Source organism: Erinaceus europaeus, chromosome 12 (assembly GCF_950295315.1).
Source record: "Erinaceus europaeus chromosome 12, mEriEur2.1, whole genome shotgun sequence".
In the NCBI taxonomy this organism is placed as follows: Eukaryota; Metazoa; Chordata; class Mammalia; order Eulipotyphla; family Erinaceidae; genus Erinaceus; species Erinaceus europaeus.
In genome coordinates, this window is record NC_080173.1 from 71,433,381 (window position 1) to 71,461,325 (window position 27,945).

At 41.8% G+C, this 27,945-nt stretch overlaps 1 protein-coding gene across 1 annotated transcript in view; it reads left to right on the forward strand.

Annotated features, from left to right (window-relative positions):
* LOC132542122 (acid-sensing ion channel 2-like) overlaps positions 1 to 5,114 on the forward strand; it is a 138,956-nt gene extending 133,842 nt beyond the window's left edge. Inside the window, exons 5-7 of the mRNA XM_060204896.1 lie at positions 695 to 764; positions 2,489 to 2,548; positions 5,032 to 5,114. Coding sequence (XP_060060879.1) covers positions 695 to 764; positions 2,489 to 2,548; positions 5,032 to 5,114 — 213 coding nt within the window. The remainder of the gene's footprint in view (positions 1 to 694; positions 765 to 2,488; positions 2,549 to 5,031) is intronic.
* Positions 5,115 to 27,945: the final 22,831 nt, after the last annotated feature.

The window sequence follows — 27,945 nt, forward strand, 5'->3', positions numbered from 1 at the left end:
CTGAGAGGTTGACAAAATTGAATCTGTAGATGTGCTAAGAGCATCTCATTCCAAAAGGAATGCAGAGTTTCATTTCTCTCATCCATTACTTCTTTGTAGTCATAAAAGGATAGCTGTTCTTTGTACAACTTGAGATTCTGAAATAGCAAAGATACAGGCTTGCTGTAGAAAGTTCTAGTGAATCTCAGAGCAGGCTGAGATGCATGGGTGGTCTGGCCTGATGACACTGCAGGAGACCACATAGCATTCCTTGGCCTGCATTTCTGGCTGGAGCTTAACTGTGGGTGAGGCTCCCCCTGAGAGATGTGACTGTTAACTTAGGCCTTACCAGGGCAGGCTTAGTCCCAGACAGGGATCTGTACTGTGATATGGCTTAATCTGGAGATTTTTTTTTCCAGAACTATAGGAGTCAAAGTCTTGCTGCCATCCCAATTCTAGTTCCATGCATTGTAAAATATTTCATTCATTCTTTCATGATAGATAACACCAGTGCATCACTGTGGCATATACAGTGCCAGGGATGGAACTTGGGATCTTGTGCAAAAAGTCCATTGCTCTTCCGACTGCACCACCTCCCACCAGTCCCAGATTTAAATGAAGAGCAGGACTGTTATTTCCAGGAGGACTCAGGAGGAGGGATACAGGACATTGGGAATTACTAATTGTGAAATTGCTTCCTGTCCTTCCTGTCCAGCATTCTACAAGCACTGTTCCCTTGAAGTATCACACCCTACAGGAAGAGCTGGTGTTATCCCACCTTAGAGGTAAGGAATACGGGTGGTTTTTTTTCTTCCAGTTTTCAGAATTGGGCCTCAAGGTCTGGACCAGGCTGGCATCTAGAGGTGGTATGTTGTCACCTAGGACTGCAGTAACCTATCCCAGAATCTGGTGACTTGCACAACAATCATCTATTTCTCAGAATTCTGAGACTTAGAAATTCATTGTTTGGTGAAAGTCATTTTTTGGCTGAAAGTAAGATGGTCTTTTTTATCTCTTGTTATAAGGCATCTTACTAATACCATTACAAGGGGTCCACCGTCCTGACCTAAATATCTCCCTAACACCCAACCTCCAAACTGTCACAATGGGGAGACTTATTTCCAACATCTGAACTTGAGGAATACAAAACCTCTATGCTTGACACTGCTTAACCCCTGCCTGTGATGGCTATGTTTGGTGTTTGGAGCAAAACAGACTCGAGCCTGCACCTAGGTTCCTTTGTGCTAAGATTGAAGCCAGCCAGTACTTGGAAAAGGTAGTGCATCAATAGGGCACCCTTCCTGCTTTCTCTCAGCCCTGTACACTGCTCAGAAAGATTGTGTATCAAATTCAGGGATTTTAGCTCCAGGTGGCAGAGCTCAAAATTGAATCAAATCCTAGGAACCTTCTGCCAGATTCAGTAGACAGTCAAGTAATGGTCAGAGCACAAGCTCCAGCTGGAACAGTGGGTTTCTATCTGGGGCTTTGTCACATGGAATCTGTGTGTTACCTTAGGAATTTATATTCCCCCCCCCCCACACACACACCAGTTCCTTAGTCTCTTCTTTTGCACAAATGGTATAAGGAAAGTCCTTGCCTCACTAGGTTATCAAGAGCATGCAAAAAGATTGATTTACCTAAAGAGCTGAGAAAGGTGTCTGATTTACTGTATATATGGGCAGCACCAGATATATGGGAATTACTGTTACCGCCATTTCACTCAGATGCTGTAGTGAGCCAGGAACCATGACCAACTCTAGGAGAGGAGAATGGGAAGGGAAGATTACCTTTGTGAAAATGATTCTCCCTTCTGGAGTGTGGCCAACTAAAATCTCCTAGCTGAAGAAACTGCATTCTCTCCATTTTAAAACTGTAGACCGTGGCATATCTGGCTGAGTGAGCACATTACCATGTATAAGGACCTGGGTTCAAATCCCCCATCCCCACTTGTGGGGGGGCTTCATAAGCGGTGAAGCAGTGATGCAGTTGTCTTATCTTCCTCTTTCCCTCTCTATCTCCCCCTGTTCTCTCAATTTCTCTCTGTCCTTTCAAAGAAAATAAATTGGAAAAAAAACTGCATGGGGGAGGCCCCTCTCATAGCAGCATATTTGGCACTTCTTTTTTTTTTAAATTTGAAGTTATTTTTTGCCTTCAGTGTTATTACTGGGGCTCAGTACCTGGTGCCTTCACTATGAATCCACTACTCCTGGAGGCTATTTTTCCCCCTTTGTTGCCCTTGTTGTTTATCATTTTTGCTATTACTATTGTTGTTATCGTTGTCATTGTTGTTGGATAGGACAGAGAGAAATTGACAGAGGAGGGGAAGACAGAGAGGAGCAGAGAAAGATAGACATCTGTAATCTTGCTTCACTGCCTGTGAAGTGACCCCCCTGCAGATGGGGAGCTGGGGGCTCAAACCGGGATTCTTATACCGGTCCTTGCACTTTGTGTCATGTGCGTTTAACCCGCTGTACTACCGCCTGACCCTCTACACTTCTTATCCTTTAAGGCCAGGCTCTGAAGAGGACAAGAGCAAGGAAGGCAAGAACCCCTTTCACCAGCCAAGCAGGTACTCCCTGCCTAGTAAACACAGAGGAATGGAGGTGGGGGAAAGGAATCAGGTGTTAGAAGTTGGGAAACATCATTTTCCCAGTGGCTCTAGTTTGGAGCGAGAACACAGGGCTTTGAATCAGCACCTTCCTTGAATCCCTATGCTATGTCCTTGTCCCTATCACCTTGGCCAGTGATTTGTCTTCTTGGAATTCCATTACCTCCTTTTTCATAAAGACATCCATCCATGTACAATATTGACCCCTCTTTCTGGTCTTTTTGATGTTCTTCTTGGTTCAGTACAGTTTTTTTTCCCTCCAGCATTACCACTGGGGATCACTGCCTGCACTACAAATCCACTGCTCCTGTGGCCACTTTTGATAGGACAGAGAGAAATTGAGAGAGGGGGTAAAGATAGAGAGGGAGAGAGGAAGACAGATACTTGCAGACCTGCTTCACCACTTATAAAGCCACCTTCCCTGCAGGTGGGGAGTCGGGGGCTCAAGCTGGGATCCTTGTGCTTTGTAATATGTCCACTTAACCTAGTGTGCCACGGCCCAGGCCCCTTAGCACAGCTTTGTATTCATTCATCCATTCATTCATTCATTCATTCATTCATTCATAAACTTCCCATTGTTTTTTTACAGGTAGCCACTGTGCAGGACAGACATGTTCCTTGTTGAGATTAAAGTACAAGAGTGACAATTCGCAAAGGGTGTTGTTGGGAATCGTAGGACATACCCATGGCCTAGCTTGGAGGTAAAGCATAGCATTCCAGCACTAGTGTGTTCTGGGTGACACCCTCAATCTCACCCCACCCCCAGCATAGTCTACATCCACCTTCAGAGACAGAATGCCCTCCTGTCTGAGGGGCTCCTTTCCTCTCTTATAAGCTTTCCCTCTGGTTGTACCGGGATGTCATTGCCGGTTGGCTCAGTCTGTTTCTATTCTTTTTGCCTAGTACTCTCAAGCGCATCTGATCCCATCAGCTTCAATTTCCTGCTTCTCCATCAGGACCCCAGCCCCAGGGGGTGTGAGTTTGGTCACAGGATCAGCTGTTCCAGGCTGCCTCTTTTGGTCTGCCTAGCCAGGTGGGGAAAAAGCAAGCAGGGACATTACCCTGGGAAAAGACTGCTTCCTGTTGTCATGGAGACTGTTGCTAGGTGTCACCAGGATCCTGCACTGGAAACTGACCTTCCCAGGAAAAAAAAAAAGGCAGGACCTGAACTCTCTCTCTCTCTCTCTCTCTCTCTCTCTCTCTCTTGCCTGAGTAGGTTCCCCTCATTTGTTCATTTGGCATTCATTTAACATTTGTCTATTACCTTTAGCATACAGGACAATTGTGAGGCTCTTGGAATTCATAAATAAATCAGTCTCTGTACATAATATCTCAACATAGTGGCAGTGAAAGATTGGAAAATAGTGTTGGTAGTAGACTGTGAGGAGTGGGTTGAAATTGTGCACAGAGCACGGTGAGCATAGGGAAGACCACCTTACCTGCCTGGAGCCTGGGAGTAAGGAGGGCATTCACTAGGGAAAGTGCCCCAGAGGGGGCAGCAACCAGGAAAGAGTGTCCTGCCTGTAGACATGTGCAGGTCAGTTGCTAGAAGTGTGCAGCAGCATGGGATTTTGGGGGTATGGTAGTGGAAATATCCATGGTGTTGGGTGCCTGTAAGGCAAAGAGAAGTGAGAAAGAAGACTGGGGAGCTAAGGGGAGGTGGGGTTGCACCACTTCTCAGGAGCCTGTGTCTCTCAGATGAGGAGCTGCTGTAGGAACAGCAAGCCCAGGGATGGCAGTCACACTTGGAGACAGCAGTAACGGCTCTGGCCGTGGCCTTGGAGCTATAGAGTGGGCCTGGAGGGCTTCATTGTTAAAGCACTCAGGTTTTTTATGATGCCTTGAATGAGTGGATTCAAAGAAATGAGGAACAAGTCCAAAATGACTTCCAGAATCCTAACTTGGATCCAGACAATTGGAAGGCAAGCAAGAAAGGGGAGGTGGAGGAGGAGCAGAGTAGACGTGGATAGTCCAGGCTTCTTTCCTGCTGGTGTCTGAGGGATGTGTAGGGGAAAAATTAGTGGGAAGCCAAGAACCTGGGATGGCAGTGAGTGAGGCCTGAGGCCAAGACCTTGGTCCCCAGAATAAATTGATGAGGGCTGACACACAGCACTCAGAGTCAGAAAGGCTGAACAGGATGTAGTGAGCTATGTCACAAGAGTCGGCGGGAATAAACCCTGGGGTCAGCTGCTACCAAAAAAAGATTGCAATGTGAGGACTGAAAGGAATAAATTTGATTTGGCATTTAAAGAGCCTTGGGGGACTCTGCTTCTGCTGGAGAGGTTTCCTGGGAGTGGTGAAGGCTGAGGCCAGAGGCAGAGGGCCAAGGAGTGCTGAGAGAGTTGATGCTAGGCTACATCAACTTTAGCTGTAAGGGAAGGGGAGAGGGACTAGGGGTGGAGGGCTTCATATATTCAGGAGATTGTCTATGTCTTTGTGGGTAGTAGACAAGAAGCCATCAGAGGGCAAGTTGAAAGCACAGGACTGTGGACGGGGCATCGCCAATGTGCTGGATGTGTTGCTATGAAGTTAGATGAAAGACTTTGAGAGTGAGTTGGAGTATGGAATGTGAATCACAGAGAGGAAGGGAGGGAACAAACATAGGGAGATGATGTGCATGAAAAAAGAAGTGGACACTAAGCATGTGTGTGTGTGTGTGTGTGTGTGTGTGTGTGTGTGTGTGTAGACATCTCTCTCTGACAGGGTTTTTGGAACCTAGAGTGTTTTTATTAGTAAACTGTTTAGGTTTCTGTAATCTCTTTAGTATAAATGGTTGTGTATAGTTGTTGTTGTGTGTATGTGTGTGCATGTGTATGTACAAGTATGGTTTGCTTGGGTCTGTGGGTATGTGTGATTATATATTTCTGTAAAGGCGTGTGTTTGTATTCTTATGTTTTTCTTTATTTTTATTTATGAAGAGGAAACACTGACAAAAACTATAGGATAATCAAATTATTTGGCAATTGAGTTAAGTTTGAAAAATCCCTTTGCTAGGATTTGCTGTATCATACGCAACATCACCGTAATTTATGTCCTTTGACATTATTTGTATATAGCTGTGTCTTATAGTGTAACGCCACTGGTTGCTTTTGTTCTCCCTGGTCTAGCATTTAAGAGAATCAACATTTCAAAGACTCAGCCTATGGACTGTGCATTAAAAAGTTTGAGACATTAAATCAATTTTCACCCCTCTAATATTAATTAAACAATGATTTATATGACTACAAGTTAATAGGAGTGTACATAAACACCATTCCCACCACCAAAAGACTGTGTCCCATCCCACACACACACCCACCCCCCAGAGAGGCCAAACATCCACCCTCATTCTCAACTCAGAGTCTTTTACTTTGGTGTCCTACTCTAAACTCAGTCAAATCCTCTTTTAAGTTTTCCTTTCTGTTCTTCTTTCTCAACTTCTGTTCATGAGTGGGATCATCCCATGCTTGTCTTTGTCTTTCTAACTTAGCTCACTTAAAACAGTTCCTTCTACCTTCATCCAAGATGGGTCAGAGAAGATAGTTTCATTGTTCTTAATAGCTGCATAGTATTCCATTGTGTATATATACCACAGCTTTCTCAGCCATTCATCTGTTATTGGGTACCTGGTTGCTTCCAGGTTTTAGCTATTATGAATTGTGCTGCTATGAACATAGGAGTACACATATCTTTTTGGTTGGGTGTTTGGAGTCCTTGGGGTATATCCCTAGGAGAGGAATTACTAGATCATATGGAAGGTCCATGTCTAGCCTAGTGAGAGTTCTCCAGACTGCTCTCCAGAGAGGCTGGACCAATTTACATTCCCACCAATAGTGCAGAAGAGTTCCTCTGTCCCCACAGCCTCTCCAGCATTTGTTGCTGCTGTCCTTTTTGATGTGACCCCCACTAGGTCCTCTGTCATCCTTCCTGGATCTGTATTCTCCCCACCCACCCACCCCAGAGTCTTTTACTTTGGTGCAATACGCCAATTCCAGTTCAGGTTCTACTTGTGTTTTCTTTTCTTATCTTGTTTTTCAACTTCTGCTTGAGAGTGAGATCATCCCATATTCATCCTTCTGTTTCTGACTTATTTCACTTAACATGAATTTTTCAAGGTCTATCCAAGATCAGCTGAAAACGGTGAAGTCACCATTTTTATAGATGAGTAGTATTCATATATATACCACAACTTGATCAGCCACTCATCTGTTGTTGGACACCTGGGTTGCTTCCAAGTTTTGGCTATTACAAATTGTGCTGCCAATAACATATGTGTACACATATCTTTTTGGATGGGTGTGTTGGGTTCCTTATGATATATCCCCAGGAGAGGAATTGCAGGATCATAGGGTAGGCCCATTTCTAGCCTTCTGAGAATTCTCCAGACTGTTCTCCACAGAGGTTGGACCAACTGACATTCCCACCAGCAGTGCAGGAGGGTTCCTTTGACCCCACACCCTCTCCAGCATTTGCTGCTGTTACCTTTTTTGATGTATGACATTCTCACAGGAGTGAAGTGATATCTCACTGTTGTCTTTATTTGCATTTCTTTGACAATCAGAGACTTGGAACATTTTTTCATGTGTTTCTTGGCCTTTTGTGTCTCTTCTCTGGTGTATATTCTGTCCATGTCCTCCCCCTATTTTTGGATGGGGTTATTTGTTGTCTTGTTGTTGAGATTTGCAAGTTCTTTATATATTCTGGTTATTAGCCTCTTGTCTGATGTATGGCATATAAAGATCTTCTCCCATTCTGTGAGGGGTATTAGTCTCTTTTCTGATGAAGATCTTTTCCCATTCTGTGAGGGGTCTCTTTGTTTGCATGATTGTTTCTTTGGCTGTGCAGAAGCTTTTCAATTTGACATAGTCCCATTGATTTGTTTTTGTTTTGATGAAACAAACCCAATTGCAAGGAAGACTATGGATGAGACTGTTTTTAGCTCCTAGGACTTAAATTTGAGTTTTATAACAAATTATCACACAGTTTATAACTAGAGGCCCAGACCCCACTGAACCAAAGTTGCTTGAGGCTTCATTTCAATTTGACTTTGAGCCTAGAGAGTTGTCTATCATGACAAAAAAAAAAAAAAAAAGCCACATATTCAGAGTCCCCAGCACCTAGGCTCCTGAGGGCTCTCTCCCTGCAGCCTGCTGCTTCTGTTCAGGTCAAGATTCAGATCTCAGGATGTTCTCTGTACCCTTAGTGCCCACAGCTTCTGTGAGATAAGCTGTCTGCACACAGCGAATCAGAGTGGCCTCACTGCTGTTACAGCTGGAATTCTGTTTCCACCTAGATATCTCATTTGCTATCTAATTTGATGACAAATCAAGGTGATTGTTAGGGGCATGTCTGCATTTAGTGTGGCAGCTGCACCACAAATGTAAGGCTGGCACCATGTACTGCTCCCATTACTGCCCGGGCCTCACTCAGTGGAGGGCCATGGGCTCAAAAACATGATGGTGACTCTAAAAGTCTAATCCCACACCAGCCCCTGAATTCTGGTGATTGCCACATACATGGTCAAGAGTAGATCTAAAATCATCTAGTAGGAATGTTCTCTGCTGCAGTGTAAATCAGCATGCATTTGGGGTAAATAAAGCCCCTTCCCTTACAACAACATTAGCAGTACTAATATTACACCAACCGCACATCAAACAGGACGAGGTAGAAGTAGTTTCAATAATGGACTTAATAGATGTATTTAAAATAAAGGCATTTCAGTGGCAAGGGCACGTTTATCCATATGTGGAGCCCCGGGTTGGAGCCCTGCTGTGTGCTAAAGTGGTGTTCTTGGTGCTGTCTGGGCTCTTCATATTTCAGCAGAGCTAGATTTAGCACATGTCCAATTCCACCACTCCTGGGATGAATTTTTTGTTGTTGTTTTCACATAGGAAGAGAGATAGAGAGGGACTGGGCAGTGGCAAGCACTCATGGTACTAAGCACAGGGACCCACATGAAGACCATGTTTGGGCCCTTGGCTCCCCACATGCATGGAAGATGCTTCACAAGTGGCAAAGCAGATATGCAGGTGTCCATCTTTGTCTCTCCCTTAATATTTCTCACCCTCCTCTCTCAACTTCTCTCTGTCCTATGCAATAAAAATAGAATAAATGGCTGCCAGAAGCAGTGGATTCATAGGGGATATTTTAGATACACAAACAAGAGTACTCATGTATATGTTCCTATAGTTCTAGAGTGGCATTTGACACATATAGGTAGGAAGAAAGGAAGAAAGAGTGAGGGAAAAAGAAAGAGTGAGGGAGGGAAAGAAAGAAAAAGTGAGGGAGGGAGGAAGAAAGATAGGGGAGAAGGAAGGAAGAAAGGAATGAAGGAAAGAAACAAAGGAAGGAAGGAAAGAAAGAAGGAAGGAAGGAAGGAAAGAGAGAGAAGGAAGGGAGAAAGGAAAGAGGGAAGGGAGGAAAGGAAGGAAGAAAGGAAAAGAGGGAGGGATGAAGAAAGAAAAAAGAGGCAGAGAATGATAGAAGAAGAGAGATACTGCAATATTAGAGCTTCTCTTGGTGCTGTGACACTCCTATGTGGTTCTGAAACTCATTATCTGAGCACTGCATGTGTCCAACTCAGTGAACTATCTCTTGGGTTATGGTGTTGCTTTCTTTCATGGAATACATTTAAAATAGGCCATACTTCAGATTATTATCATCCTAATATATAACAAACATAGATGCTATTAATGAAATGATTAGCATTCTTTTTTGTGTAGTCTTCAAAATCTGATGTGATATAACATTTACAGTCCTCAGTTTGGACTAGGCATGTTGCAAAAACTCAGTAACCATGAGGGATTGGTGTCCCCCTACCCTCTCCAGATTAGATGGCAAAGCCTTGAGGGAATCTCTTAGTTGTTAGTTCTTCACATAGAATGAGATTGTTCTTCCCGCTGGTCCTGAGCTGGTAAATCTGGACTTGATTTTGTTTTCCATTTGTGAAGAGAGGCTGATTTTCTCAGTCATCATGACTTTCTAGGAATGTTTTCAGAATCCATCAAAGTCAAATGTCCTGGGCACCCTCAGTTTCAGAACTTATTCCGAGAAATGATTAAACACACACATGCATACACACACACACACACACACACACACACACACACACACACACACACACATATCACAAAATGGTAGACTGTGCTAAATGTTTATCTTTAGCAAGTTAATGTTTCAAACTCCCTAAGATAACAGCATTTTTATATGGAATTCAACATTCTAAATTTGAAATAAATCTTCATGTAACACTTTGGCCAAGTGTCCCTTCTGCCACACCATCCCACTGGCCACTGATAGACTGTTCACATTTGCAAATGAAATATGAATGTTCTTTGCAAACTGTGAAGTACAGCACATATGCTTGGGCTGGGATGGAAATGTGGGGTTTTACGTTTGGTGAGAAATAGACAAGAGTGCTGTATGTCTGGCAGTGGGGTGATACTCAGGCCAAACCGGATCTGTGCTCCAGTCATACTATTCTGGGACTTCTGGAACTCCTGAGCATGGAGGAATGGTGAGAGGTGTCTTCATCATGGGAGCTAAGTGTGAAAATTCATGGAAGGAGGGCTCTTCTTTTTGTTTCAAAACAACAACAAAAATCTATAGATAGTTGCAGACCCTAAGGTCCATACTTTGGATGAACTAGAGGCCAGTCTGTGTCTAAGTCCTAGCTGTGGAAGGAACCATGCCTTTGGGATACCCACTTTGAATGCTGGATAAGCTCCACGAGATTAGGACCACCTCTCTGAGTATAGTGTCTGGCACTTAGTAACAATATGAAGATACAGGAAGTCTTCATAATAGGGTGAGTAGTAAATACCCATCAGGTAGTTGTTCTAAGAGCCAAGTACACACATTTTCTTTTTCCCTTTTGTCCCCATACTTGCTAAAAGAAAAAAAAATGAGTTGATTACTTTAAATGAGTTGATTACTCAGAGGAACAGGATGGTTGAGGACTGAACCAAAATCATAGAGTTTGTGAATATAGAAATGAGATATGCAGGTAGATCCAAGTTATTGTCTGGGGAGACATGATGTTGTCGTGGCTGGGAAAAAGGACCACAAAGCTGGATCAGGGACTCTTAATCTGAAGTATTCCAGCCTTTAGGTTCATGATTAGTCAACAATTTGTTTGGCTCTATATATTAACTCTTTTTTCAGCCACCAGGTTCCAGATGCTAACATGATGCCAACCGGACTTCCCTGGGCAGACAACCCCACTAATGTGTCCTGGAGCCTTGCTTCCCCAGAGCCCTGCCCCACTAGGGAAAGATAGAGAGACAGGCTGGGTGCATACTCCCAGAGGGATAAAGAATAGGAAATCTATCAGGGGAGGGGAGGGGCTATGGAGTTGTGATGGGAATTGTGTGGAGTTGTGTGCCTCTTATCCTATGGTTTTTGTCAGTGTTTCCTTTTTATAAATAAAAATTTAAAAAATAGATAAAAATGTAGGTTTTAGGCCCCATGGTTTCACTTTTTATGTCTTTATGTTCATCACTTGTTTCTCTTTCTCCCCTCTCTCTCTCTCATCTGTCTCTCTCTAATCTCTCATCTGTCTCTCTCTCTCTCTGTGTATGTTTGGTGGAGAGTGTTCCCATACAAGATTTATCAAAAAACCTTGCTGAGACATTATCTACAAGTTGCCATTGGACAATTTTTGTAAAACATGTCTCTCCAAGCATCAGCAATTTGTAGGGGGAAGGGTGGCTTTGGCAGCCCTCTGATGAAAGGAGGGAAGAATGCCAGAGAGGCTATGAGACCAGCCTTCACACATGCCCAGGCTAGCAGGAGGCCAGGGTGTAGTTTCAGAGAAGTGTTGAGAAGGAGATGTCATTCAATATACAGGAAAAAGAACTAGGTCCAGAGACAGGAATGCTGGGCTTTTGTTAAAGTGATGTTATGAATTCTAAGGAATGTTGGGCAACTCACTTCCTCTTTCTCCGGGCTTAAGTTTCTGTATATGCTGTGATTAAAGTTGGATGTCTTTGGACCTTGGAACAATACCTTGAATTTAGATGTAGGTAGCTCATTCAGCATGTTCTAGCCTAGAACATAGCAAGGTGCTTATTCTGTCCCAGTGAGCAGTGACATCTGTTAGGCTAGTAGTCACTGGACATGCATTCCCTTCACCGCACAAGCGCATCCATCTCCTGGGGCAGGTAGTTCAGCAGTAATGAAAGTATTGAAGCTTGAGTCTGACTCAATGTCAGCTCAAAGGCTCAGCTATGAGGCTCATCTTTCAACCTTGGAGTCTCTCTTTTGCATGAATTGTTGCAGAGGTCTGAGCTCCAGAGTAAGTTAGGAAACTAGAGCTCTAAACCAGCTCTGCTCTTGCCTCCCCTGAATTTTTTCCTGGTTACCAGTAGCTTTTCCTGGGATGGTTCAGTTTAATTGGATTCACTCAAAGGACCTATGATGTGGAAGTTGTACATTACATCTCCTTTCAGTAAGATAAAGTCAAGCTGGGGGAAGGGGGTGGGTGGGGAATGGGGGTGTCTCTGGCTAAGGGCCCACTTCCACAGGGCCTCTTTTCCTCTGTAGTGATTCAGCATTGAATGGTCAGACTTTTTTTTTTTTCCTGTTGCCAAATAAACAAAGATCACCTTTCACTCTCCTCCACTAGTGTACACTTAGGGTAGACCCGAAACTATTCAGACATTCACTTGCAACACAACCACTTACAAAAAATTGAAGAGAGACAAGCAAAGGCCCAGTTTCTTTTATAAGCTTGTCCTTAGTCTTCACTGGGCTGTATTTAGGGTTTTCTGTTTGTTTTGTTTTTAATTCCCTCCCTTCCTCCCTTCCTTCCTCCCTTCCTTCCTTTCTGTTTTGTCACCAGGGTTATTTCTGAAGCTTGGTACTTGTATGATAAATCCACTGCTCATGATGCCCATTCTTTTCTAAATTATGATATAGATGGAGAGAACTAGGACAAGAGATGGGGAGAGAGAGAAAGAGACACCTGTAGCTAGTTCCACTGCTCATAAAGTATCCTCCCTGAAGGTGGGGACCCAAGGCTCGAACCTGGGTCCTCACACTTGGTAACTTGTATGCTTTGTTGGTTGTACCTACCACTGCAAGTTGTACCAGTCTCAACAGTTAAATCGTAAGAGCTCCCATTTAAAACACATGTGTGCATACACACACACACACACACACACACACTAAAACAAGTGAAGTTATCCTCTTCTTCAAGTAAGGAACCTAAAGGTCAGAATAATAATTTAAAATTGAACTTTAGGGCCAGCAAGGCAGCTTGCTGGCTTAGTGTGCCTGCTATTTTTTTTTTGTGTGTGTGTGTATGTGTGTGTGTGTGTGTTCTACTCAAGTTCAAGTTCAGCCCCTACTGTGCTGGAGAAAACTTCCCTGTGGCTTTATCTTTTCTCTGCTTCTCACTTTCTGCTTCTATCAGAAAAAGTCAGCCCAGAGCCCTAAAGCCTTAAGGAGGCCAAATCACAAACAAATAAAGAAACATAATTTAAACTCAATTTCCATTTTGTAACTTCCAAGCTAAAAAGCCATCAACCACCTTCCTGTCACATCTCAAGTGAACCCACACTCTGTACCCTTTTCTCTTCCTGTCTCCCCCTGCCTTTAGGCCTGTTTCCTCAGCCACAACTACCCAGCCTTCCACCAGAGCCTCACACATATCAAGTGACTTTCACACTGTGAACCCTTGCACCTGCTGACTCCTGCTTTGGAAAAGCTCTTCCCAGCTCTTCAACTGGTTGGCTCCTTCAAATCCCGAGGATTTCACTGCAAATGCCATCTCCTCGGAGAGGCCTCTTGGTGGAATCCTAAGTAATCCCTTTCTACCAATTAGTCTTTATCACAATGCCATTTGCATCCTTCATAACACATTTTCTAATATAAATTTCTTATTGGTTTGCCAGCTCATTTACTTTTTGGTCTGTCTTTCCCTTTCCACTGTAAGCTTGAGGAGGATAGAGCATGACTGTTTAATTACCTGGATGGACCTAGTGGTTAACTAGTTCTTGCACACATGCAAAGGAGGATTGCTGGGAGGGAGTTAGTAATCAAAGGTCTCTGGTTTGGAGTGTCTAATTGTGAGAAGATATGCACATTTAAAGGGATGAGTACAGTCAAGGTTCTTCTTTTTCTCCTGTAGATATATAATGTGACATCACAGCATCAGAACAGATAGTTGTGGACTTTTCAGAAAGGGATCACTGTGGTGCAGTCATGAAATACTTCCCAGGGGAGGTGATGTTTTAATGCATTCTTAAAAACTAAGTAGGAATTTATCAGGACAGAGCTTTCCAGTTAGAAGGATCAGTGTCAACAGTGGCTATGAGGTGGGACAGACAGGCAAGAATGAGGCTTATGGAGAAAAGAAAGAATATTTATAGGCAATGCACTTGGGAAGTCTTTGGAAGGTCATCAGGAGATGAGGCAGAAAAAGTCTCCTGCTCTGAGCTCAGGAGACCAATACCATCCTGAAGATAATGGGGAGATAGAGTAAAGGAGGATAAGCAGAAGGAGGACCAAATTTAAAGTTAACCTACCTTCCTCTTTCTCTCTCCCTTCATCCCTTCTGTCCTCCTCTCCCTTCCCTTCCTCCCTCCCTCCCTCTCTTTCTTCACTCATTTCTTTAACTTGGACCTGGATGTGGTGAGCTTCAGCTGCCATACTCCCAGCCTGGCATCAACCATTCCTAAGTACAGCCTTTTAGTTCCCGGAATCTCTAACTCACTTTCTTTCTGTCGATGGGCCTCCTGGGCCTGTACTCTTACTCTCTCTCTCTCTCTCTCTCTCTCTCTCTCACACACACACACACACACACACACACACACACACTGGAGGTGGAGAGCTGGGGGCTTGAACACTGATGCTTGCTGGGACCCTTATGCTTTGTACTATGTGAGCTTAACTGGGTGTGACACTACCCAGCCCTCATGGAAGATTATTTTTCTTCTTCCTTATCCCACCTTGCAATCTACTTCTAATCCCCTCTATTGTCACAATCTAACAAGAAGTCAACTGGGAAAGTAGTTATAGTGTTCTCCAGGATTCTATCAGAAAGCAGTATCTAAGGTCATGGTGGAAACTGAGAGCTGTGAGGAAGAATAGAAATATCTCCACTTCCTGTTTTGAATGGACTAGAGAAGACTCCCTGCAGGTGTGGCATTATTTTCATAGGAGAGTATGACTCTCAAAAGATGTAAGTGGGAATGAGCCAAAGAGAATGGCAGGAGGGTAGCCAGGTGGTAGTGCGCTTGGTTGAAATTACTCAAGGACCTAGTTTCATGCTTCAGGTCCCCACCTACATGGGGCAACTTCACAAGTGGTGAAGTAGTGCTGCAAGTGTCTCTCTTTCCCTCTCCCAACTCAATTTCTCTCTGTCCTCTCTATACAAGAAAAATTTAAAAACTAGAGCAATGACAGAAACCAAAGTATATGCTGGGAAGACAGGAGATCAGATTAAGAGGTGGATGAGGACAGGCAGGAAGGAGTCTCATTCAGTTGTGCTCTGAACCTCAATCCTTGAAGGTTAGGACATTGAGGTGATGATGGATGGACAAGTGGTACAATGCACATCTGCCCAATTTTTCATCTCATTTATCTTGTAAGACATTGTTGTATTTATTTTACAAATGAGGAAATTAACACTTAGAGTGGAAATTCCTTTACCATACTGCATGATCCAGATGCAACCTCTGTTACTGTAACTATGAGGGAAGAATATTCTGAAGTTGTGAGGTCTATGGCCTGCATAGTCATAGGAGGCAGCCCTACCCTTAAAACACACATCTAGTAGGCAGGGCAGTTAGGAGGTGAGTGGAGTGGAGTGGAGTGGAATTATCTAACCCACTGAAATATCTTATATTTCACTAGTACTAAAATATTCCATATATGAAAAGTTAAAAATCACACAGCGAGTAATATTTTGAAATCTGATCTTAAAAGTCGGCCTTTGTTTGCAGTGCTTCAGTCTTTTAGGGTGCTTGAATCAGATTAGCTAATGGTTGGGTATCATTGACAATGAGAACATTTCCTAGCAGTTGAAGTATCATCAGCTTCCAAGCTCCAAAGTTTTAGTTTCTAGAGCCAAGATTTTACCTAGATCTTTCTTCCTAGTGGGTTCAGAGTCAAGAATACAAGATGCCACTAATTATTATTATTATTATTGTTATTATTATTATTATTATTATTATTATTATTATTATTATTGCTTCCAGGGATATCGCTGGTGCTTGGTGCCTGCACTACGAATCTATTGCTCCTGGAGGCTATTTCCTCCTTTTGTTGTTTATAATAATAATAGTTATTATTATTATTGTTGTCATTGTTATCATTGTTGTTGGATAGGACAGAAAAATGGAGAGAGAAGGGGAAGACAGAGAAGGGGAGAGAAAGACACCTGTTGACCTGCTTCCCCACTTGTTAAGTGATACTGCCTGACCCCTGCCACTAATTCTTAAGGGCCAACTACCTGTTTCCCAGTTTGTTTGATAGTTTGCAAAATTTAGTCCTTGGTCCTTGTTATAGGTCTATTTCCACATTTTACAAGTGATTAGGTGAGAAAAAATATAGACATGATACAAAATCTCATTTAAGGAGGAAAAACAATAACAAAACAGTCTCTGGCATCACTTAGGAAAAGAAACAACTACGAAGTAGAGATTGTTGAGTGTAACTTCTGATTGAGGACTCCAAGAGGAAATGAAACAGGGTGACCCCAGGGGGCATGGTCTGCCTTCCAGTGGTTCATTTTCATCACCTATAGGTGATACCATGACATGGTCTTTGTGCATTAGTCCAGGTGAATGACATACAAAAGAACATTATCCAAATCCCATGGCAGTTTAGCCCATTGATATTTTAATACATACATTGATAGTTCACTACATTTTACCTCATAATTTGAAAAGCTTATCCATGTGTCCTCGCTGGCATTGGACCCACTTGAGCAATTTGCAAGTAACTATGGCAGCTAAAAGTCTTCTGGGGGCACAGAACTCTGAGCCAGAAGCATCAGTCAGATCTATAATGGGCTCATGCCTTCTTTGATGATGTTTTCACATAGCCAGAAAGAGCTAAGGTGAGGGAAATCTAATGTGATAAATGTTCTAAGTTTAGGTCACTGTTCTGGGGTCTAGAAATACACAGATTTATAAAGGCACACGCAGTACTCTCAGGATTCTCCTAATCTGGTTGGGGTGACAGTGTGTATATAGATAAAGATCAATCACCACAGAAACACATATATGTCAACTGAGAGGCAGAGATATTAAATTATTCTAGAACTAGAGAAGACCTGCTCAGATAATCTAGTCAGCTTTTATCATTTTCAGAGGATGGAAGTTGAAAGTTGGAGTGGGGGTGAATTGGACTAAAATAAATGACCAGGGAGAGTCAGACCTGACTAGATTGAAATGGGATAGTTCAGTTCTCTAGAATGTCCCCGACCTGATACCGAACACATTAACACATTCAGATATATGAATTTATCTAAGTGCTGTCAAATATGCTCTATATACTCAGAACATGCAGCTAAGAGGGGTAAGTGACTTGCCAAGTTCCTGCAACCATTAAGTAGAGTTGGAGATTGAACTCAGAGTCTCTCTGACCCCCAAACTCATGCTTTTGTCACCATGTCTTGTTGATATCTGCAGAGGATAGGAGAGTCTCAAAGAAGTGTTAATACTTCTTTTGATTATTAAAAAAAAAAGGGAGTTGGGCGGTAGCACAGTGGGTTAAGTGCACGTGGCACAAAGCGCAAGCACCAGCATAAGGATCCCGGTTCGAGCCCCCGGCTCCCTACCTGCAGGGGAGTCACTTCATGAGTGGTGAAGCAGGTCTGCAGGTGTCTGTCTTTCTCTCCCCCTCTCTGTCTTCCCCTCCTCTCTCCATTTCTCTCTATCCAACAACAACAACATCAATAATAATAACTGCAACAATAAAACAACAAAAAGGAAATAAATAAATAAATATTTAAAAAAAAGAATAACAGGCATGTAACCATGGAAGGTAGAGGGTGGCAGTGACATTCAGAGGTGAAGTGGAAACAATATAAATGCATGAGTACCTTGTAGAAAAAATTGGCTTTTTAGGCTGTGGCTCCCTTTGGGGCAGAATTGAGGTGCTATTTAAATAGGCACCTAACTAAATCATCATGCTGGGCATGAACCAAACAGTCAAAACCATACTTAGTGGTGAGGAGAAACTTCTTGGAAGTCAATTCTTTATTGCAGGCATGGGTGATATCTTATCAGTGAAAGTTCATCTCCCTTCTGTTATCAGTCCCTCTCTAATAAAATGATAGACATTAGTGAACTTGAAGATATGTATCATGATGAGCTATGACTCATTCAGAGATTTTTCTCTGTACCATTTGTTCTCAGACTAGGTTATATTTTGGAATCCTATGACAATATTTAGAAAAAAAGTATTGATGTTTAAGACATAATCCCAGGGGTTTAGGTCTGGAATTTCCTAAGGTATTTGGTAATTTTAATGATTAGTCAAGATTTAAATTCATCACTCTGGTGTACCTCTATGAAATTGACTCTGATAGCAAACCATTTTTTCTTCCAGTCAGAGTTTATAAAACCTGAAACTTGTCAGTCCTAGGCTTGCTAAATCTGGTCATTCATTTATTCATTCAAACTTCAGTGGTATGGTTAGTATACCCTAAAAGCTAAACACTGGGGGTATGATCAGTGATGTTCTGGTAAATATTTAACAGCCAATTTTCTGGGAAGAAACAAAACCCTGATTTGTTGTGTTTTCTGAGTTCCTTGTTATAAATACTCCCACTATGACCAACTTCACAATGTAGCACACCCCTGGGTAGAGTGATAACTGGAATTAACACCAGATTCTGAAGGTAGGGAGAGCCTACCTGGGAGAAGACATATGTGTACACAGCTAATGGAAATCCTGAATGAGGGATGCTGGAGACATAGAGGTAGATTCAACTGGTAGGGTCAGGGAAGCTGAGTTTCAGTAACTGAATAAGTGGCCACAGATAATTCTTAGACATCGTTTTTTTGAGATGTTGCTTTAAATTTTCTTTTTTTAAAAGTATTTTTTAACATTTATTTATCTATTATCCCTTTTGTTATCCTTGTTTTTTTTAATTGTTGTTGTAGTTATTATTGTTGTTGTTATTGATGTCAGCACAGAGAGAAGTGGAGAAAGGAGGGGAAGACAGAGAGGGGGAGAGAAAGACAGACACCAGCAAACCTGCTTCACTACTTGTGAAGTGACTCCCCTGCAGGTGGGGAGCCGGGGGCTCAAACTGGGATCTTTATGCTGGTCCTTGCGCTTTACGCCATGTGCTCTTAACCTGCTGCGCTACCGTCTAACTCCCAATTTTCTTTTTCTAATGGCTTCCAAATCCCTCTGATGCCATTGACAGTCAAAGCATATGATCAGACTGAGCTAACTGGCATTTCACAATGAGAAGTTATGATTCTGCTCACGAGGAAAGAAGTTACAATTTACTTTGTTTGAATTGCAAGGCATTTGATCAGTTATATATATAAGCCACTGTAAGTATCTTGGCTTCAGTTTTGCATTACTGACATGAGTTTAGTGGATTTGAACTTGAGGCCTACAAGCTAGCCACGGTGCTTTAGAAGACCTAATGGAAATATATATAGGCCTCAAGTTCAAATCCACTGAACTCATGTCAGTAATGCAAAACTGAAGCCAAGATAATAACAGTGGCCCACATCAAGAAGTTGGAATGAGAAGTCAGGCACCCTGTCATCCAGAGTTGTGTCCTGCCTATTTCACCATGGGGCCAGGCATAAAGATCAAATCCCTCCTGAGTAATGCTTTATTAATATACTGACACAAGGAACAGCAGTTCATTTACATTGAACAAAAGGTTCTGTGCAGAAAGGAAATCCAATCTCACGTTTAAATTACTCCTACTAAACCCACAATCGGCAACCTCAGTGATGATCCTCTCAGACTGTAATTGTGTGAAAAATGCAAGCATCCCCATAACCAAGAGGGAAGATCAAATCTTGCACCCACTAGGTAGTAGTTAATAATCTCATTTAATTGTCAGTGAAGTTAGCAGAGCTTCTAGCCTTAGTCATCAGGGAGTACCAGGTGAAGTGATAGTCCAGTATCTTTAGGAATTCTTCCTTGCTGGAGTATGGACATCTAGAGTCTAGATCTCCTGACTTATTCCTGAGCACTACACTTGTGGATACCCTTAAGGATGCATCAGACCTGCCCCCCCCCCCCCCATGTAGAGGAGGTCCTCTTTGGCAGATTTGAAGGATGTGTGTTTACACACATGTATCTAGTGCCTATATGGATGGGAAGATACGGAGTCTATGAGTCATTTACGACTCAGGGTAGGGTCTCAACTGGAAATCAGAATTGCAGGGGATCTGCCCCAGTTCTTCCTGATTGGTAATCTTGTTGAGTCATTTCCTCTCTCTCTCTCTACAGTCTTCTCCTTATCAGAAATGGAGAAGAGGGACATGCATTAGTTGGACCTGTGAGATTTTTTCCCAGTGCCATCATTCCATACTTTGTAGGTGCTACCTGAGAGCCAACAGGGAAAAAAAAAAAGCTCCTTCCACGTTAACACCAAGTTTCATCACTATTAACTTATAAACTACACATGAATACTTCTGTTATAGTGACCAGCCTGAGTTACCTCCATCACAGATCACCCAGGTTTCTTTTTTATATGACTACAGATTAATAGGAGGATACATAGACACCATTCCCACCACTAAAAGACTGTGTCCCATTCCACTCACACCCCGCCCTGCTGCCCTGGGCTATTTAAGAACTGTTTTGAGTCAGGATACAAATTTAAAGTACTTTACAGAAAAGAAAAAAAGAAAACAACACTGTATGAGTTGAAATCTAATGGTGTCCATGTTTGCAGAACCACACTCTTTATCTCTTTATTCCTTTTTTAACATAATGGGATAGAAATATAGGGCTATGATTCATGATAGAGTTCCCTTTCTTTGAACTATCATCTTTGAAATAACAATTAGGTGAATGTTATTATTCATAGCTAATTCAGTTGAAAAATAATGATGTGTGTTTAATGCTTTGGGATAGATCTTAGTAGCCTAGCTACTTTCTTTCAAAATCTTCTAGGAAAAATTAATTACTCTCCCTCATATGCCCATAGCACTATGTTAGAATCTCTTGTGAAACCTGTCTTACATCATACTTCACTTAATCTTCTACATGTCCAGCATCTCTAAGAAACTGTGAGCCCATCGGGGCTGGGTGGTGGTGAACCTGGCTGAGCATATAATGTACTAGGACCCCACTGGGGGGGGGACAGCTTTGCAAGTGGTGAAGTAGGGCTGCAAGTCTCTCTCTCTCTCTCTCTCTCTCTCTCTCTCTCTCCCTCCCTCTCCCTCCTTCCCTCCCTCCGTAGCTCTCTCCATCTCTATTACTATGTTCCCTCTTAATTTCTGGCTGTCTCTATCCAATAAGTAAGTAAAGAGTATTAAAAAGAAAGAAAAAAAGGAAGGAAGGAAGGAAGAAAGAAAGAAAGAGAGAAAGAAAGAAAAGAAAAGAAATTGTGAGCCCGTCAAAAGAAAGAAAGAAAGAAAGAAAGAAAGAAAGAAAGAAAGAAAGAAAGAAAGAAAGAAAACAAATTGTGAGCCCATCCAGGGCAGAAATCCAGTCTGACTCTTCTCAGGGACTCCATTTCTGTGTGTCTGACTTATAAATATTTGCACAACTAAATCAAACTGTGATTGTACAGGAAAACAGAAGGAGACCACTAGCTTAAAATTTATCTTCAGTGCCTGTCGGTCTTTGACAGGAGAGCTTCCTCTGAACAGTAATTGATCTCAGCTGTGCTTATGTTTCAGCCATCTCCTCTGGTCTACTGTTTTCTGAATTATGATATCATCTATGAGACCAACACCAACATTCAGTCCCAATTGCCCAAAATGGCCATTAGGAAAAGAAACAGCTAGCATTTGTTGAACAGCTATTGTTTTTGAATTTCCAGGCAATCTTAAATGCCTCAATACATAGACCAATCTATTTTTTTCTCTTTGTAGGTGATGGAATATATGCTTATATTAGCCCTGAAACTTAGCTAGATATACAGGTAGTAAGTGGTAGTGATGGGGTTTGAACTCACGTTTGTCCAGATTTGTATTGATTTATCTTATTCTGTCGCTTCTTTTAGACATCTAGATTTAGAACTTCTGGTGTAATGTATATTAAATCAAACTTCTAACCTTAACCCTCAGCCTTGTGCCTCTTCTCTGATTCCTGTTCATTCAGAATATCTAAGGTGAAAGCCTCAGAGACTTTGGGGGCATTTGGATCTCCTTACATGTACAAGTGAATTGCTTAGTTTCTTCTTCTAGCGTTTGCCCTTCTTCCATAGCCAGTCAACAGCGTCAGGTTGAGCCTGATGTAAAGTGTCGAGACCTCCTTTGAATCTGGAGAGGTGGCAGTCGTTGACTATGTGGGTCATAGTCTGTCTGTAGCCGCAGGGGCAGTTCGGGTCTTCTCTGGCTCCCCAGCGATGGAACATAGCGGCGCACTGGCCATGGCCCGTTCGATAGTGATTGAGGAGGGCCCAATCATAATGTGCTAGGTCAAAGCCGGGTTGACGCTTGCAGGGGTCTGTGATGAGTGATATTTTGCCAGTATCATTGTAAGTGCCTCTTCTGTTTTGCTCACTCCCACTTTCCTAGTTTGTGTTTAATCACACCACTTAAGTGTTTTGGTTTTTTTATTGATCTTTAGGCCTCTCCTCTGTCTCTAGTTTATTATGTTTTCCACCTTAAGACAAGTTTTTCCAAATATTATTTTACCTATTTTACTTGCCAAAGTCTTTGCATTGACTCCTCTGACAAAATTGAACCCAGACTTTCAGAGAGAGAGAGAGAGAGAGAGAGAAGGAGAGAGAGAGAGAGAGAGAGAGAGAGAGAGAAATCATATTTAAAACCAAAACAATGGATAAAGGTCTTCCATTGTGTCATTCTTAATGCTTGGCAAACGCTAGAAGAAGATTCTTAATGCTTAAAATGAACATCTGCCGTAGCTTCCTTCATTTCACTCTAGAGCGATAGAATCATCTGTTTCATATTCCAAGGCCATAGGAAGTAGTAATTATTAGTATTAGGTGTGTGTGTGTGTGTGTGTGTGTGTGTGTGTGTGTGTGTGTGTGTGTGAATATGTGCTACCAAAAGACAGATGCTTTTTATCATTCTGGACTCTGCCTAGTTTGACATTGAAGAATTCTTTTTTATCTGGCCTTGATGTCTTTCCTGCAGTATGTCATACCATACCACCAGAATGCCACTTTCTCTGTCACCTTTATTTTGGAATTCTGTTGAAATATCGTAGCTTCTCTACTTTCATCTCTGTGTTTATAGCCCACACACCTTCTGATATTTAACTGGTATCTTTCAAGCTCTCCAAAGATTTTCTTTTTCCCTCTAAGCCCAAAGAAGGTTCACCATGCTCTTGACCTTCTCTTAACATTACTACTCATTTTATCCTTAACTGTAGTGCTCTGTTTAATCATCCGTAACAAGAGAAAGGGACTTCAAATCCAGATAAACATGAACTATGGCGAGTCTGGTGGTAACACAGCGGTTAAGCACACATGGCACAAAGCACAAGAAGTGGTGTAAGGATCCCAGTTCAAGCCCCCGGCTCCCCACCTGCATGGGAGTCGCTTCACAGGCAGTGAAGCAGGTTTGCAGATGTTTATCTTTCTCTCCCCCTCTCTGTCTTCCCCTCCTCTCTCCATTTCTCCCTGTCCTATCCAACAACTACAACATCAACAATAACAGCAATAATAAATACATCAACAATGAAAAACAACAAGGGCAACAAAAGGGAAAATAGATAAATAAATAACAACAAAACATGAACTATGTTTCAGTTAGATTTCCCAGAAATATTCTCTAAAGTGAGAATTCCTGACTGATTTACTGACAAGGGATCCCAGCAAGAACCAATAGGAACTGAGTTTGAGATTTGGGAGCATGGTCCTTCCAGTTATGTTATTTTTCTTAAGTTTTTTTTGGTGATTCTAGGTATTTTCTGGTTCCAGATAAATGTTTATAACTTTTGTTCTATTTTCTTAAAAAAAAAAAAAAGGTTAGGCCTTGATGCGGGTTGCATAAAATTTGTATATGGCTCTGCATAGAAGAGTTACTTTGATGATGTTAATATGAGATATCTTTCCACTTCTTTGGATGTTTTCCTATTTCTTTGAATAGTAACTTATAGTTTTCAGTATACAAGTCATTCACTTCTTTTGTTAGGTTTATTCCTAGATATTTTATTGTTTTTGCTGCTATAGTGATAGGGGCTGATTTAATTCTCTGACTTAGTGTTTGCATAAAAGAATGTCACTGACTTTTACATATTAATTTTGTAGCCTGATAACTCATGTTATTGCCTGATAATTTCCTGGAACTTCCTGCTGGATTATGTAGGTTTTTACTTTATACTTTCATATAATCTGCAAAAAGTGGCAGGTTGACTTCTCCTCTTCCAATCTGTATTCCTTTTTTTTTTTTCCCTTGCTCTTGCCTGATTGCTATGGCAAAAGCTTCCAACACTATGTTGAATAGTATTGGTGATAGTAGACAGCCCTGTTTGGTAACTGATCTAAGTGGGAATGCTTTCAGTTTCTTATCATTGAGTATGATGTTGGCTGTAGGTTTGCTATATACGGACTACACTAAGTTAAGAAAATTTTCCATGTATTCCCATTTTTGTAGTGTTTTGATCATGAAAAGATAATGGATTTTGTCAGTCTTTCTCTGCATCTGTTGAGATAATCATGTGGTTTTTGGCTTTTCTTTTATTGATATGGTGGATCATATTTATTGATTTACATATATTGAATCAGCCCTGCATCTCTGGTATAAATATCACTTTGCAATGATGTACAATCTTTTTAATATACTATTGTATCTGGTTGGCTAGAATTTGTTCAATATTTTAGTAGCTCTGTTCGTCATAGATATTGGTCTGTAGCTTTCTTTCTTTATTCTTTTAAGCCCCTGTCTGCTTTTGTTATCAGGGTGACATTAGCTTCATAGAAGGTTGAAGGGAGTATCCCTGGGTCTTCAATATTTTGGAAGAGCTTAAGAAGTGTAAGTATTAACTCTTCCTTGAAACCTATAGACAAGGTTGCCTGGCCTGTATGTTTTTAGCATTCATTGCCTAGGAATCACCCTGTGAGCATTTAACTCCTAGACCTCTATTGCATAAACACGGTGAGGCTCTAGACCCAGAAGAGGCCTGTCTCTTCAGAGAGTACTGGGAATAGGGTGACTAGAAGCAGAAAATAAAAACAAAAATCTAAAACAGCTGGAGGACAGGCATAGAAATGGTAAAGTTTCCCAATTGGGTGGAACATCAGGTGAGATTAATTGGCATACCTGATTGGTAAACACACTTCAGACTTTCAGTTTCCTCAGCTGTCAAATAGGTGTAATACTTCAGGACAGAATGCAGTGACTGCTACACAGTAGTAATTAAATAGATGTTAATTTCCTTGAGGAGTGATGTGTTCTATATACATTCTCAACTTTACTATAATATGGTATTGTAGTCTTAAGTGGACTATTTTCTTTCTTCCTAGGGTCTTTCCTTCACAAATGCTCTTCCCCTCTGCCTCCCTTTTGTCTAATGTACCTTTTTTTTTTTTAATTTTTACATTTTATTGGGTGGTTGGGGGGGTTGGTTAATAGTTTAGATTGCAGTTGTTGACAGCTGGGTAGAGTTTCTCATCTCTCTGTGAGAGCTCCTTGCAGAACACCATCCCCCACAATTTAGGTCCATTTATACCATTAGCAAACAGGTCCCCAAGGTTCTCTTTACTGTTCCCCTCTCTTCCTTTCCTCCAGTCCTTTGATCTGATGCAATGCACCACTCCCAGTTCAAGGTTTACTGTGTGTTTTACCTTTCTGTCATTATTTCTTCTCTCTCTCTCTCTCTCTCTCTCTCTCTCTCTCTTCTTTATTGGGGGATTAATATTTTACAGTCAACAGTAAATACAATAATGTATACATGTATAGCATTTTGCAGGTAGTTTTCCACATAACAACACAACCCCCATTAGGTCCTCTGCCATCATGTTCCAGGACGTAAACCCTCCCTCCACCCACCACAGAATCTTTTATTTTAATTTAATTTAGTGCAATACACCAATTTCATTACAAGTTCTGCTTTGTGGGGGTCGGTGGTAGCACAGTGGGTTAAGCACACCTGGTGCAAATTGCAAAGACAGGCATAAGAATCCTGGTTCTGGCTCCCCATCTGCAGGAGTGGTGTCACTTTACAAGTGGTGAAGCAGTTCACTTTACAAGTGGTGAAGCAGGTCTGCAGGTGTCTGTCTTTGTTTCCCCCTCTCTGTCTTCCCCTCCTCTCTCCATTTCTCTCTGTCCTATCCAACTACAATGACATAAATAACAAGAACAATAATAATAACCACAACAATGATAAAACAACAAGGGCAACCAAAATGGAAAAATATATAGTCTCCAGGATCAGTGGATTCGTGGTGCAGGCACTGAGCCCCAGCAATAACCCTGGAGGCAAAAAAATAAATAAAGTTCTGCTTAGTAAGATCATTTCCCAAATACCCACTGTACTCTTACTTTTCTACAAATTTCACTTCTTCCAAGAAGTTTCCTTTGATTTCCCTTTTATATTATTAATTTATTTGCAAATTATCAGATAATTTTAATGTAAGTACTTGCAACTGTTTATCATTATAAATTTGTCTGCACTATTATATACTAAAATAGTAGGTGGTGATGGATGTTAACTGAACTCATTATGATAATCATTTCACAGTAGATGAAGATGTTACATTTTTGTTGTACATCTTAAACTAACATAATACTATACTCCAATTATATATCTATAAAACTAATGGCAATCAGTCACATGGACTAAAAAAAAAGCTTATCCATTATAGTAATAATCTTTCTGATTATTTCTGAACTCAAGAACTTTTTGAATGAGAACACAACTGGGTTATGTACATGTTAAGGCTTTTAAACAGAATCCTCTGGGGTCTTTCTTGTAACTGTTGTGTAGTAGGTGCTCACGTGTGCTTTTCTTCTTCTGGTTGGTGAGTGAACTTATCAACTCCCAGGTCTGAGTATATTTTAGTACAGGTTTATTATTGACTGTGGACTCTTAGATAATTCGGTAGCTCCTTTGGGCCTTGGGTTCCCCAAATGTCAAGTGCTGGTCTCTTTGCTGTGGTGCCCTGGCTCCCAGCATAGATCCTCTGGGGAGGTGGAGAGAGAGGGGTATTGGTGGTTGTAAGCTGCACTCCCCTTCATAGGAAAGTTCTTCCAGAAAAAAAAAATTAGATGCACCAGAGAGTTAGAAGGAAAGAAGAAACACTGGAGGATGTGATTGGGGTGGAACCCTGGAAAGACTTGAGGGAAGAGGGTACAGACACCTGAAACTGATATCAGAGTGCTAACGCCCAGTAAGGTGGCTTGAGAACAACAGCTAGGTCAGGCTGTGTCTTGCCTGAGTCTTGTCTTTACCTCATTCTGGCACAACTGGCTGCACCACCTCATAGTATTTTCTTGTTTGTTTGTTCTTTCATTTTTATTTATAAAAAGTAAACACTGGAGTCAGATAGTGGCACAGTGGTTAAGCATACATAATACAAAAAGGGAACACTAACAAAAACCACAGGATAAGAGGGGTACAACTCCACGTAGTTCCCACCACCAGAACGCTGTAGCCCATCCCCTCCCCTGATAGCTTTCCTATTCTTTAACACTCTGGGAGTATGGACCCAGGGTCATTATGGGATGCAGAAAGTGGAAAGTCTGGCTTCTCTAACTGCTTCCCCACTGAACATGGGTGTTGACAGGTTGATCCATACTCCCGGCCTGTCTTTCTCTTTCCCTAGTGAGGTGGGGCTCTGGGGAAGTGGAGCTCCAGGACACATTGGTGGGGTCATCTGCCCAGGGAAGTCCAGTTGGCATCATGGTAGTGTCTGGAACCTGGTGGCTGAAAAAAGAGTTAACATACAAAGCCAAACAAATTGTTGACTAATCATGAACTTAAAGGCTGGAATAGTGCAGATGAAGAGTTGGGGGTGGGGGGGGGTGTCTCCATTTGTTAGATAGCTAATAGGACTATTTTGTATTCCAAAGTGCCCATGACTATACTAGTTTTTTTTTTTTTTTTCTTTTTCTTTCCTGAACCTGACATCTGATATGGTGGATCCAAGTTATTGTCTGGGGAGATGATGTCATGGCTGGAGAAGGACCAGAAAGCTGAATCAGGGAAGAGAGTAGCCCCCAAGTATGGGAAAGGTTTATAAATATTCTTGACTGTAAACCCCATTGATTTGATGTGATCTGGGGCCCATATTCAGCTTAGGATCC